General features: G+C 32.6%; 1 protein-coding gene across 1 annotated transcript in view; it reads left to right on the top strand.

The window, feature by feature from the left end:
• The window catches only part of SI (sucrase-isomaltase), a 99,727-nt gene that overhangs the window by 18,906 nt on the left and 66,330 nt on the right, over window positions 1-14,491 (top strand). The window contains exons 12-14 of the mRNA XM_067737224.1: window positions 5,629-5,742; window positions 10,555-10,639; window positions 11,567-11,684. Coding sequence (XP_067593325.1) covers window positions 5,629-5,742; window positions 10,555-10,639; window positions 11,567-11,684 — 317 coding nt within the window. The remainder of the gene's footprint in view (window positions 1-5,628; window positions 5,743-10,554; window positions 10,640-11,566; window positions 11,685-14,491) is intronic.

The following is a 14,491-nucleotide window of genomic DNA, read 5'->3' as shown; positions in this document are numbered from 1 at the left end:
AGGAGCAGTGTCAGGAAACAGCCTAGCTCCAAAAGGCATAATTTTTAACCAGAACAAATATTCTTTTGGAGACAACTTTATAAGACATATCAAAAACTCATATCAGATAAAATAGACTTTAAAATAAAGAATGTTACAAGAGACAAGGAAGGACACTACATAATGATCAAGGGATCAATCCAAGAAGATACAACAATTATAAATATATATGCACCCAACATAGGAGCACCTCAATAAATAAGGCAACTGCTAACAGCTATAAAACAAGAAATCGACAGTAACACAATAATAGTGGGGGACTTTAACACCTCACTTACACGAATGGACAGATCATCCAAAATGAAAATAAACAAGGAAACAGAAGCTTTAAATGACACAATAGACCAGATAGATTTAATTGATATTTATAGGACATTCCATCACAAAGCAGCAGATTACACTTTCTCCTCAAGGGCACATGGAACATTCTCCAGGATAGATCACATCTTGGGTCACAAATCAAGCCTAAGTAAATTTAAGAAAATTGAAATCAAACTAAGGATCTTTTCTGACCACAACGCTGATTTCCCTGAAATCAATTACAGGGAAAAAAATGTAAAAAACACAAACACATGGAGGCTAAACAATACGTTACTAAATAAGCAAGAGATTACTGGAGAAATCAAAGAGGAAATCAAAAAATACCTAGAGACAAATGACAATGAAAACACAATGATCCAAAACCCATGAGATGCAGCAAAAGCAGTTCAAAGAGGGAAGTTTATAGCTATACAAGCCTACCTCAAGAAACAAGAAAAATCTCAAATAAACAATCTAACCTTACACAAAAGGAACTAGAGAAAAAAGAACGAACAAAACCCAAAGTTAGCAGAAGGAAAGAAATCATAAAGATCAGAACAAAAATAAATGAAAGAGAAACTAAGAAAACAATAGCAAAGATCAATAAAATGAAAAGCTGGTTCTTTGAGAAGAAAAACAAAATTGATAAACCATTAGCCAGAATCATCAAGAAAAAGAGGGAGGGGACTCAAATCAATAAAATGAAAAAGGTGAAGTAACAACAGACACCGCAGAAATACAAAGCTTACTAAGAGAACACTACAAGCAACTCTATGCCAACAAAATGGACAACCAGGAAGAAATGGACAAGTTCTTAGAAAGGTATAACCTTCTAAGACTGAACCAGGAAGAAATAAAAAATGTCAACAGACCAATCACAAGTAATGAAATTGAACCTGTGATTAAAAATCTTCCAACAAACAAAAGTCCAGGACTAGATGGCTTCACAGGTGAATTCTATCAAACATTTAGAGAAGAGCTAACACCCATCTTTCTCAAACTCTTCCAAAAAATTATGGAGGAAGGAACTCTCCCAAACTCATTCTATGTGGTTACCATCACCCTGATACCAAAACCAGACAAAGATACTAGAAAAAGAGAAAATTACAGACCAATATCACTGATGAATATAGATACAAAAATCCTCAACAGAATACTAGCAAACTGAATCCAACAACACATTAAAAGGATCATACACCATGATCAAGTGGGATTTATCCTAGGGATGCAAGGATTCTTCAATATACGCAAATCAATCAATGTGATACACCACATTAACAAATTGAAGAATAAAAACCATATGATCATCTCAATAGATGCAGAAGAAGCTTTTGACAGAACTCAACACCAAGTTATGATAAAAACTCTCCAGAAAGTGGTCATAGAGGGAACCTACCTCAACACAATAAAGGCAATATATGACAAACCCACAGCAAATATTATTCTCAATGGTGAAAAACTGAAAGCATTTCCTCTAAGATCAGGAACAAGACAAGGTTGCCCACTCTCACCACTATTATTCAACATGGTTTTGGAAGTCCTACCATGGCAACAGAGAAGAAAAAGAAATAAAAGGAATAAAAATTGGTAAAGAAGTAAAACTGTCATTGTTTGCAGATGACATGATATTATACATAAAGAATCCTAAAATTGCCACCAGAAAACTACTAGAGCTGATCAATGAATTTGGTAAAGTTGCAGGATACAAAATTATTACACAGAAATTTCTTGCATTCCTCTACACTATTCATGCAAAATCTGAAAGAGAAATTAAGGAAACACTCCCATTTACCATTGCAACAAAAGGAAAATAATACCTAGGAATAAAGCTACCTAGGGAGACAAAAGACCTGTATGCAGAAAACTATAAGACACTGATGAAAGAAATTAAAGATGATACCAACAGATGGAGAGATATACCATGTTCTTGGATTGGAAGAATCAATATTTTGAAAATAACTATACTACCCAAAACAATCTACAGATTCAGTGCAATCCCTATCAAATTACCAATGGCATGTTTTACAGAACTAGAACAAAAAATCTTAAAATATGTATGGAGACACAAAAGACCCCGAATAGCCAGAGCGGTCTTGAGGGAAAAAACGGAGCTGGAGGAATCAGACTCCGTGAATTCAGACTACACTGCAAAACTACAGTAATCAAGACAATATGATACTGGCACAAAAACAGAAACATAGATCAATGGAACAAGATAGGAAGCCCAGAGATAAACCCACACACCTATGGTCAACTAATCTATGACAAGGAGGCAAGGATATACAATGGAGAAAAGATAGTCTTTTCAATATCAATAAGTGGTGCTGGGAAAACTGGACAGCTACATAAAAGACAGCTACAGTAAAAGAATGAAATTAGAACAGTCCCTGACACCATACACAAAAATAAACTCAAAATGGATTTGAGACCTAAATGTAAGACCAGACACTATAAAACTCTTAGAGGAAAACATAGGAAGAACACTCTTTGACATAAATCACAGCAAGATCTTTTTTGACCCACCTCCTAGAGTAATGGAAATAAAAACAAAAATATACAAATTGGACCTAAGGAAACTAAACTTAAAAGTTTTTCACAGCAAAGGAAACCATAAACAAGATGAAAAGACAACCCTCAGAATGGGAGAAAATATTTGCAAATGAATCAACAGACAGAGGATTAATCTCCAAAATATATAAACAGCTCATGCAGCTCAATATTAAAAAAACAAACAACCCAATCCAAAAATGGGCAGAAGACCTAAATGGACTTTTCTCCAAAGAAGACATACAGATGGCCAAGAAGCACATGAAAACCTGCTCAACATCACTAATTATTAGAGAAATGCAAATCAAAACTACAATGAGGTATCACCTCACACCAGTTAGAATGGGCATCATCAGAAAATCCACAAACAACAAATGCTGGAGAGGGTGTGGAGAAAATGGAACCCTCTTGCACTCTTGGTGGGAATGTAAATTGATACAGTATGGAGGTTCCTTAAAAAACTAAAAATAGAATTACCATATGACCCAGCAATCCTACTACTGGGCATATACCCAGAGAAAACCATAATTCAAAAAGACACATGCACCCCAATGTTCATTGCAGCACTATTTACAATAGCCAGGTCATGGAAGCAACCTCAATGCTCATCAACAGATGAATGGATAAAGAAGATGTGGTACCTATATACAATGGAATATTACGCAGCCATAAAAAGGAATGAAATTGAGTCATTTGTTGAGACGTGGTTGGATCTACAGACTGTCAGACAGAGTGAAGTAAGTCAGAAAGAGAAAAACAAATATTGTATATTAACGCATGTATGTGGAACCTAGAAAAATGGTGCAGATGAACTGGTTTGCAGGGCAGAAGTTGAGACACAGATGTAGAGAACAAACGTATGGATGCCAAGGGGGAAAAGCTGCAGGAGTGTGGGGATGGTGGTGTGCTGAATTGAGCGCTTGGGATTGACATGTATACACTGATGTGTATAAAATTGACGACTAATAAGAACCTGCTGTATAAAAAAATAAATTAAATTAAATTAAAAAAAGAACTAAACTTTCCTTGGTTTATTTGTATGGAAATATGTTAATATAAATGTTTCAGATATTACATGAAATTCCTAAAAATCTTATATGTTCTGGTATAATGTTATAAGTCATAATTCTAGTTATTACCTTAAAATGTATATGTCAGAAATAACTAAATTTCCTTGTCAATTGCATTATTATGAACTTTCTTCAAATTTTTAACTGTGGTCATTTTTAAGTCTTTTGTCATTTAGAGATAGTTCTGGGTGTACTCTGTTGCTTTTGCAAAAGTGTTCCTATGAAAGGGTTTCATCTTCAAGGAATTCATGGATAAGACTCTGACAAGTACAGGTTTCTGGTAACTGACTATACTGCTGAACTGAATGAATAAGCATTTTCAGAACTCTAATGGAAACCTGATGAATTCATAAAAGTGCGAACAAAAGATCAAGATAAAAAAATTAATTACATGGGACTGAGTGAACTGATGAGGATGATTATAATTTTTGTGACTTTCTGCTTGCATAATAAAACAAAGGAACAAAAAAAACCGTAATTCTGGATACATTGACTTGATAATTCCACTTCTGTTATTTAATCAAAGGAAATAAAACAGGAGAAAATATCAATTTATAAAAACATTTTATTATTTACAATAATAATAATATTATTATTATATTATTTACAATAATAAAGAATATCCTGACCATCACATTCATCAAAGTTAAAATTACTACTGAAAGTTTTCTTCAAATAATTATGAGCTGCATCAGGAAACAAAACACAATATTCCTCCCCATAATGCCCATTAATATCTCACAGAATACATTTTGTTATGACCTGTTCTATTGAATATGGACAGATCAGATAACCAATATGCATAATTTGGATATAAAACAATATTATTTATCCCAATATATCTGAAATTGAATTCCTCTTGTTGAATGTCATTATTTTAAATAGTAAGTAAAATAATTTGAAGAAGCATAAATCATAAAGAGGTAACATAGTACATGTAGTGTTTAATAGCATGGAATCAGATATGAGATTGCCTAGATTTGAATTCCTTCTGCACCACTTAATAGCAGTGTGACCTTGAAAAACATCTCTGTTCATCACTTCTCCCATCTGTAAAATGGGTTTAATTATACTACTTACCTCAGCTGTAAAGTGATGATAAAATTAGTACCTATCTCCTAAAGTTCTAATGAAGATTTAATGAATTAATAACTAAAAGCACTTGAAACAGTCCCCAGCACACAATAAAAGTTATATTCACACTTGTTAAATAAAAATAAATACACAAGGAATACTTTTGCTTGAATTTCTTGGAAACAAATGTCTTTGGAAATTAACTAATGTAATTTCTTTTATCAGACAATGAATATATTATAGTTTTTGTTTATTTGTTTTTTAACTTAACCCACTAGATGCTAAAAACTAAATTAGTGAAGTCAAAATAGCAGCTGCATCCCATATTCTTATATTTTTCCCAACTTAAATTCTTTATGTTCTCTCTCTCTTTGTTTTAACTATCAATACTTTCCCTTAAATGAACTTTAAAGTAGACCTGAGATTATTGTAAATATAGATGGTGCATGGATCACATATACATAAAGAAGTACAATGTCATAACTTCAATAATTTTTTACTCTTCTTCACTCAATTTGATTTTTCATTAATTTTTGAATTTTCATTTATTTATGTTTCCTTTTATTTATGTATATATGTGAATGATCTATTCTTCCAGGTATGGCCAGGATTAACAGTATACCCTGATTTCACTAATCCAAACTGCATAGAATGGTGGGCAAATGAATGCAGTATTTTCCATCAACAAGTGAATTATGATGGACTTTGGATTGTAAGTGGTTACTTTAGACTTGTGATTTTGGACAATGAGCACAGAATTATTTTTCCATAAAAATGATTATTAAGTTGACAAAAATATTTTATAACATATTGAACATAAAAATAATGTTCTTATATTTTTCTAGAATGTATAAATATCATACCTGTCATGTTCATGGGTCAGAAAAAGAATACAAACCAAAAACTGTAAATTGAGATTTTTCTTATCCAGTAATATACTTTATAGGATAAAGTTCATTTCTGTCACTAAGGTGTTGTACCTTTATGACTAATAATTTATGTTGAAAAGAGTTAACAAAATTTGGAGATTAGCCTATAGTAGTGCAACTTCAAAAACTTTTACTAAAGTCTGCAGTAGTCAAGCAATTGCAGCAACATGAACTTAAATAAGCTCTCAGCCTTTAGAAACTTTCTTTTTAGTAAGTTATTAAGTGGAACAAATCAAAATTGGCAATAGATTAAGTGTTTTATCTCAAGGTAAACAACAACAACAAATAATATCCTAGATTACTGGTAAAGTTATTAAAGGAAAACACTATTTTTTTTTTTTTTTTTTTTTTTTTTTTGCGGTACGCAGGCCTCTCACTGCTGTGGCCTCTCCCGTTCTGGAGCACAGGCTCCAGACGCACAGGCTCAGCAGCCATGGCTCATGGGCCCAGCTGCTCCGCGGCATGTGGGATCTTCCTGGACCAGGACACGAACCCGTGTCCCTTGCATCGTCAGGCGGACTCTGAACCACTGCACCACCAGGGAAGCCCAACACACTAATTGTTAAAAGTTTCTTTGGATGAAGTTTTATATCTGTAGCTATTGATGCCTGCTGATAGGTTTATAATTTAGGGCTTCCCTGGTGGCGCAGTGGTTGAGAGTCCACCTGCCGATTCAGGGGACACGGGTTCGTGCTCCGGTCCAGGAAGATCCCACATGCCGCGGAGCGGCTAGGCTCTTGAGCCATGGCCACTGAGCCTGCGCATCCATACCGCAAAAAAAATAAATAAATAAATAATAAAATAAGGTTTATAATGTAGAATAATACTGATGATAGTCAATGATTTAGTGTCTTTTGTTAAGGAAACTGTAACAATATTTGGGGAATGAAACTACTTGGTGATCCCAGAATTCTATATTTCAGAAGAAAATATGTAATAATCTTGAGCACAGAGAGAAAATGAGGGATGTTTTTCAAAGGTATTACAACTGTATGGAATTTTGGAAGGAGAGATAATGGATATCTGGGAATAGTTAAATTTTTTGATTGTTTAGATCACAGTATCTCTACTTTCCTAAAGTTCTCATTATTAATTCAGTCATTATTTAAATTATTTATTTATTTATTCAATCAATTACAAGTGTTTATTTTGCATCATCATGAAAACGTGGAGTTGAGTAGAAGGTTAGCATAGCCGTCAGAATTCCTATGAAGGTAATAGAATGAAGATGGAGAGGCTTTGTTATTTGACACAAAATCAGTGAGATTGCAGTGATGATACCTAGCTGCTGGTAGAAATAACAAAAAAAATTGCAATCTGCTCTTGTGCTTTGTTTTTAATTCTAGCTCCAATTTCAATTATATTATTTAATTTAAATTAAAAGTACATTCTTTCTTTTATTTTTCTTTCATTTCTTTCTTTCTTTTTCTTGTATAGGAAAAATTTGAATCCATTAGAGCAGAGTTACAAGTATAAATGACATTTAGGGATAGTGAAAAAGAATCTGATTGTGCTATATAGAGAGAATATACTTCATTTCCTACATCCATTGAAGACTGAAATACACGATTCATCTCCAAAGAAAGGGAGGGATGGGAAGAAGAGGAGCATCTGAGAAAAACAGAGTAGTTATGATACTAATACAGAAGCATTTTGACTAATGCTTATGATAACCAGTATGATCTCAAAGCTCACTAAATATCACTGAATTAATATATGCTATGTATAAGCAGTGAATATTCTGCTTCTAGCTCTTACCTGAATAATTGTCAAACCCTACTGCTAGGTTGTTTCTCAAATTCTTTTTCTTTCTTCAGATTATTTTTTCTGACAGAATGAATATATAGTAAAGCAGCGTTATTTAACTGATGAAATTTTATTTTCATGTCAAATTTTTAGTTTTTTAATTTTCTAGATTTTTAATTTAGATTCAATGCTAATGCTTTTAAATTTTAAGTTTAAATATTACAATAATTTTGGGAAATGATATGAGCTTAATTGTAATTGAAAAATAGATTTTTGCTTATAAACACACATTATGGTTGAATTCTCTTTTTTTCTGTCATTCTTAAGATAATCTCCTAATATTTGAAAAATAAGAGCCTACTGTATTTGGTATAATTAAGACTAATGCTGTGATTTCAAAATAAGAACACTAGTATTTTTAAAATTCAAAGAATATTTTCATTTTTCTGAAAAAGTAAGCATATTTTTGTGATCATGTTGTTACTATGATTTTATTCTTTAAAATCTAACAAGCAGAATTCTTCCATAAAGAAGTCGAATAATTTAACATATAGTTTTGGGAAACTTAAAATTCATTGAGAAGATATATCCAAACACATTCATATATCCAAATAACTGGGGGCTTAATTGGATATATTATCTGTACATTTTATAGGATTCTTAGGAAAAAAATCAGTTATTTAAAAATTTCTTTGAAAATAGGGTTATTTTTATTTAGATTTAGTTTAAAAGTGAAGTTATGAAATACCACCAGATTTTTATACAGTTTTCAATAGAAAGAAATATTCCTAAAAATGGTATTGACAATTCCTAGAAATGGTCATTACTAGACTTGAGATGATTTTAATGATACTGTAGGAGTACTTATTACTATCAATCCACTGAGTCTTTTGTCTCATGACTTACAATGCTTGAATCTACTGGCTGTAATATTGACAATACTAATCAAATTCACTTTCACATGACGTTAAATAAACATAACGTCACTTAAATCCTTGAATAGGTTAGAGAAAAATATTTTCAGAATTTTGAAAGAAGCAAAAATACAAAATACATTAAAAGAGATACAAATAAATTCTATTAAATTATGAGTAGTAAGTTTAACGTATTAATAATATAATGTTGTCAAATAGACATTTTAATAAAAAATAATCAAATATTAAATGCTTTATTTGTTTTAAATATGGTTAAAATCATGTAAAAGTGATTAAATTTTATTTTAAGTTATTTTATTATTATATTACATTTATTAAATTATTTTATTTATTCTTAAATTACATAAAATAAAGCCTATTTTGAGTGAGTGCTATAAGAGCTTGTGAATTTTATTTCAAGTTTGCAAATACTTAGTTCAAATAAAATAACATTAATTTTAGAGTTAAATGTTTTGCCCTTGCACTTCCTTGGTGAATATTATATACAAGAGGTAATAAAATGGTTTAGAAAAAGACTCTTAAAACTTAAAATAATGCAACTTAGTTCCATTTATGAGTTTCAGTAGTTGAAGCTGTTTTTGAATTTAATTCAGTTGGTAGATTCATGAAGAAAAAATACTTAGGTTCATCTAAAATTATTGGCTGTACAACTATAGTATCTCTTTGTATTAATTTTACTGAACATAGGACAACAAAATTGAATATAATATATCAGGTCATTTTAGTAAAATAACCCCAATATGTACTTTAGAATAACTACATAATTGTCCTTTGTGGCTATTAAGAAAACAAAAATCTGTTTCACAATGAGAAATTTATTCTTTTCTCCCTTGAGCAGCCTTCATTTCTCACATTAATTCCATCTGGGCATCATTTTGATGGGAGAAGGGAAGAGTGATAAAGAGAATATACTTCTGAGGAAAACAAAATTAACGAGGGACTTGAATGAGTGTGATGTCTTTGTGAGAGCAGAGAGAACATATTATAGAGATGTGGGAAATAAGGCTCAAAAATTCTTTGGTGCCATTAACAGAGTTGGAGAAAGACATACACATTTCTTGAGCATGTGTAGTGTAATATATGATTTTATATGAATAAACTTTTTTAGTCCAAAGATTTTACTTAACTGGTTATGGACTAGAACTAGTAAACAGCAAGACAATACGGGGGCCTCAGTTTACAAGGCAAGAAAATCCATAAACACAATACCCCACAACTCTGACTCCAAGAGATGTTTACGTCACTGGTTCTCATAATGTGGCCCAGGAGTGCTAGGATTCCCTGAGACTCTTCCAAGGATTCAATAAGCTCATAACCATTTTCATTAGAATACTAAAATGCTCTTTGACTTTTTTCACTTTCATTCTCTCATGAAAGTGTAGGAGCTGTGTGCTAGGCAAAAAGTGTTGTGTCTAGCTGCTAGCAAGGCACATCATAGAAAATAGATAAATGCCAGCTGAAATTAATAAACTATGTTGAATAAATGAATGTGCTGGAAATATGTACAATGATAGGCTCACAGTGAGAAGACTGATACAACTATTTAGAAAAGACAGTTGCTTAATACTTTTAATGTAATGTAATATAATTAATGCTTTATATGTATAATTAAAACTAGGTAAATCACATACATTTTGGTTGTAAAAATCCTTTAATCCCACCTAAGATACCCTTTGTTATCTGGTATATACATTTATGAAAAAACAAATAATATTACTTTTCTCGCTATAATGACTTGTTCATGCTGGAAGTATTTTGGAATCAAGTAGTGAGAACAGTTAAGCAAGTTTGTTTGTAGGTTGGTAGCTTATATATGTCTTCTAAGATAAAATATTTACAAACAAGTAGAGAGTTTCTGCTTATATGATTTAGAATTACTTAAAATCTTCTGTTCTTTATCTTATATCCATTCAGGACATGAATGAAGTCTCCAGCTTTATTCATGGTTCAAAGAAAGGATGCAGTGACAACAAACTGAATTACCCAGCTTTTACTCCTGGTAAATTTCATTTAACTATCTCCTTATCATTAATTGAGAACAATTATCTTTATTTACTGCTAAATTGTAGCATATATTTCTAAATCACAAACTTTGATATAATTTTGAGACCCTGAAATAACTGTGGTATTTTGTTTACTTTTTTGTTTTATTTCCGGCCAAAATATTTATGTCTAAGAGAAGAAGCATGTTTTTAAATTTTGGTGTAGATTATTGATTTGTCTTTACCTCTGATGAACTGCCCATGATTAAATGATTAATGAAAAGAAACAAAATTTGTTTGAAATCATAATTTAAGTGATCAAAATTTTTCCTTGAGCACTTTGCTTTAAGTCTCTGCAGTTATTAGATGTACCTGATGTGAATAGTTACATCTCACTTGTTCCAAAAAGCACATTTTCATCATTAAAATCGGTAAAAAAAATTTCACCAAAGAAAAAGAAGTGCTCTGAGGGGAGTAGATTATTATAAGGACATCTGAATAAAGATAACAATAATTATCACAGTACAATATAAGCCTGCAATTTAAAGCACAATAAAAACTGAAAAACAGAGATTTAAATGATTTGTTATTGTGTAACAGGTCTACATGTGTGGAATTAGGTTATATTTAAATAAATTATAAAGCTTTCAAATGGGTCTATAGTTATATGATTTATAATAAATATATATATTTATATATGCATATTAAAGTCTATTTTCTCCATGGATTTATTTATTACTGAAGTTAGGAAACAGGGTATTCATAATTGTAAATGCAAATGTAATTGTTAAAAGGGTGAAGACCCAACTGGAACTTAGCATAAATTGTTGTTGTTCATTACTTTTTAACTAAATATGGTATTACATAGCACATCACATAAGGATTATAAAGTTTAAAATGGCAAAATATTCCTTAAGAATTTATTTCTTATATTTTTTTCTAAGATATTCTTGACAAAATCCTGTATTCCAAAACAATTTGCATGGATGCTGTGCAACACTGGGGGAAACAGTATGATGTTCACAGCCTCTATGGATACAGTATGGCTATAGCCACAGAGAAGTAAGTGCAATTTCACTCAGAAAGCCCTTTAATATTTATTGCCTAGAAACATATTTGGTAATTTACATATAGTGGAAAATAACAAGAGTAGGAAAGCAACAAAAAATATTTTCATGGTGAAAAATTAGGACATTAAAAGCATCGTCTCTTTTACTAATCTTCATAAATTTGAAACTTAGTTATCAAGAACTACATGATATATGAATAAAACTGATTCTTTTTTAATTCATAAATTGAAATTTTCCTTCCAAATTTTGATTCAGTTTGGTATCTCTGAATATGTGCTCTAAGCATGAAATTCACAATTGGCCTGAGAGAATGATGCTTCTAAAACAAGTCTTTATTTTTAAAAAACAAGAGTTTCAGGCTTCTGCACATGGGACCCTAAGCTGAGGTGTCAACACAGTTGTTTCATAGGAGGAACTCTGGTCTGAAGGGCCAGGTGTGAGGCCTCAGCATTGAGCCCCCTGTGAACAAGTGAAACTAGGCTTAAGCACAAAGGAAAAGAAAAAGTTCTTGAGACCAGGAAATCCAAGATCAAGGTGCCTGCTGATCCAGTGTCTGAATTTGGCTCACACAGTTATGGAGGCTGGCAAGTCCAAAATCTCTAGGATGGCTCAGCAAGTTGAAGACCAGGGTCTTGGTGCTCCAGCCTGCTGTCAGGCTTGAGCCTCTGAGGTGAGAGAGCTGAGCTCAGGACACAGGACCACCAGAGACCTCCCAGCCCCACATAATATCAAATGGTGAGAGCTCTCCCAGAGATCTCCATCTCAAAACGAAGACCAAGCTCCACCCAATGGCCAGCAAGTTTCAGTGCTAGACAACCCATGCCAAACAACTAGCAAGACAGGAACACAACCCCAGCCATTAGCAGAGAGGCTGCCTAAAATCATAATAAGGTCACAGACACCCCCAAACACACAACTGGACGTGGTACTGCCCACCAGAAAGACAAGTACCAGCCTAACGCAGCAGAACACAGGCACTAGTGCCCTCCAGCAGGAAGCATACACAACCCAATGAACCAAACTTAGCCACTGGAAGCAGACACCAAAAAAAATGGGAACTACGAAACTGCAGCCTGCGAAAAGGAGACTGCAAGCATAGTAAGTTAAGCAAATTGAGAAGACAGAGAAACACACAGCAGATGAAGGAGCAAGGCAAAAACCCACCAGACCAAACAAATGAAGAGGAAATAGGCAGTCTACCTGAAAAAGAATTAAGAGTAATCATAGTAAAGATGATCCAAAATCCTGGAAATAGAATGGAGAAAGAAGAAAAAAGTTTAACAAGGACCTAGAAGAACAGAAGAGCAAACAAACAATGATGAACAACACAATAAATGAAATTAAAAATTCTCTGGAAGGAATGAAGAGCAGAATAACTGAGGAAGAAGAACGGATAAGTGACCTGGAAGATAAAATAGTAGAAATAACTACCTCAGAACAGTATAAAGAAAAACGAATGAAAATAATTGAAGACAGTCTCAGAGACCTCTGGGACAACATTAAACACACCAACATTCGAATTATAGGAGCCTCAGAAGAAGAAGATAAAAAGAACGGGACTGAGAAAATATATGAAGAGATTATAGTTGAAAACTTCCCTAATATGGGAAAGGAAATAGTCAATCAAGTGCAAGGAAGCACAGAGAGTCCCATACAGTATATATCCAAGGAGAAATACATCAAGACACATAATAATCAAGCTATCAAAAATTAAATAGAAAAGAAAAAATGCTAAAAGCAGCAAGGGAAAAACAACAAATAACCTGCAAAGGAATCCCCATAAGGTTAACAGCTGATCTTTCAGCAGAAACTATGAAAGCCAGAAGGGAGTGGCAGGACATATTTAAAGTGATGAAAAGGAAAAACCTACAACCAAGGTTACTCTATCCAGCAAGGATCTCATTCAGATTTGACAGAGAAATTAAAACATTTACAGGGAAGCAAAACTTAAGAGAATTCAGTACCACTAAACCAGCTTTACAAAAAATGCTAAAGACACTTCTCTAGACAGGAAACACAGAGAAGGAAAATACTTACAATAACAAAACCAAAACAATTGAGAAAATGGTAATAGCAACATATACATAAATAACTACCATAAAAGTAAATGGATTAAATGTTCCACCCATAAGACATAGACCAGCTGAATGGATACAAAAAACAAGACCCGTGTATATGCTTTCTACAAGAGACACTGTTCAGACACATAAAGACTGAAAGTGAGGGGATGGAAAAAGATATACCATGCAAAAGGAAATCAAAAGAAATCTGGAGTAGCAAGTCTCATATCAGACAAAATAGATATAAAAATAAAGACTATTACAAGGGGCAGAGAAGGTAACAACATAATAGTCAAGGGATCTATCCAAGTAGAAGATATAACAATTGTAAATATTTATGCCCCCAACATAGGAGCACCTTTATACATAAGGCAAATACTAACAGCCATGAAAAGGGAAATCGACAGTAACACAATCATAATTGGGGACTTTAAAACTCCGTTTTCATCAATGGACAGATCATCCAAAATGAAAATAAATAAGGAAACACAAGCTTTAAATGATACATTAAACAACATGGACTTAATCGATATTTATAGGACATTCCATCCAAAAAACAACAGAATACACTTTCTTCTCAAGAACTCATGGAACATTCTCCAGGATAGATCATATCCTGGATCAGAGATCAAGCCTTGGTCAATTTAAGAAAATTGAAATCATATTAAGTATCTTTTCTGACCACAGTGCTACAAGATTAGATATCAATTAGACAACAAAAACTGTAAAAACAAAAAAA

Source organism: Pseudorca crassidens, chromosome 5 (genome assembly GCF_039906515.1).
Source record: "Pseudorca crassidens isolate mPseCra1 chromosome 5, mPseCra1.hap1, whole genome shotgun sequence".
Classification (NCBI taxonomy): Eukaryota; Metazoa; Chordata; class Mammalia; order Artiodactyla; family Delphinidae; genus Pseudorca; species Pseudorca crassidens.
This window is presented reverse-complemented; position numbering and strand designations above follow the sequence as displayed.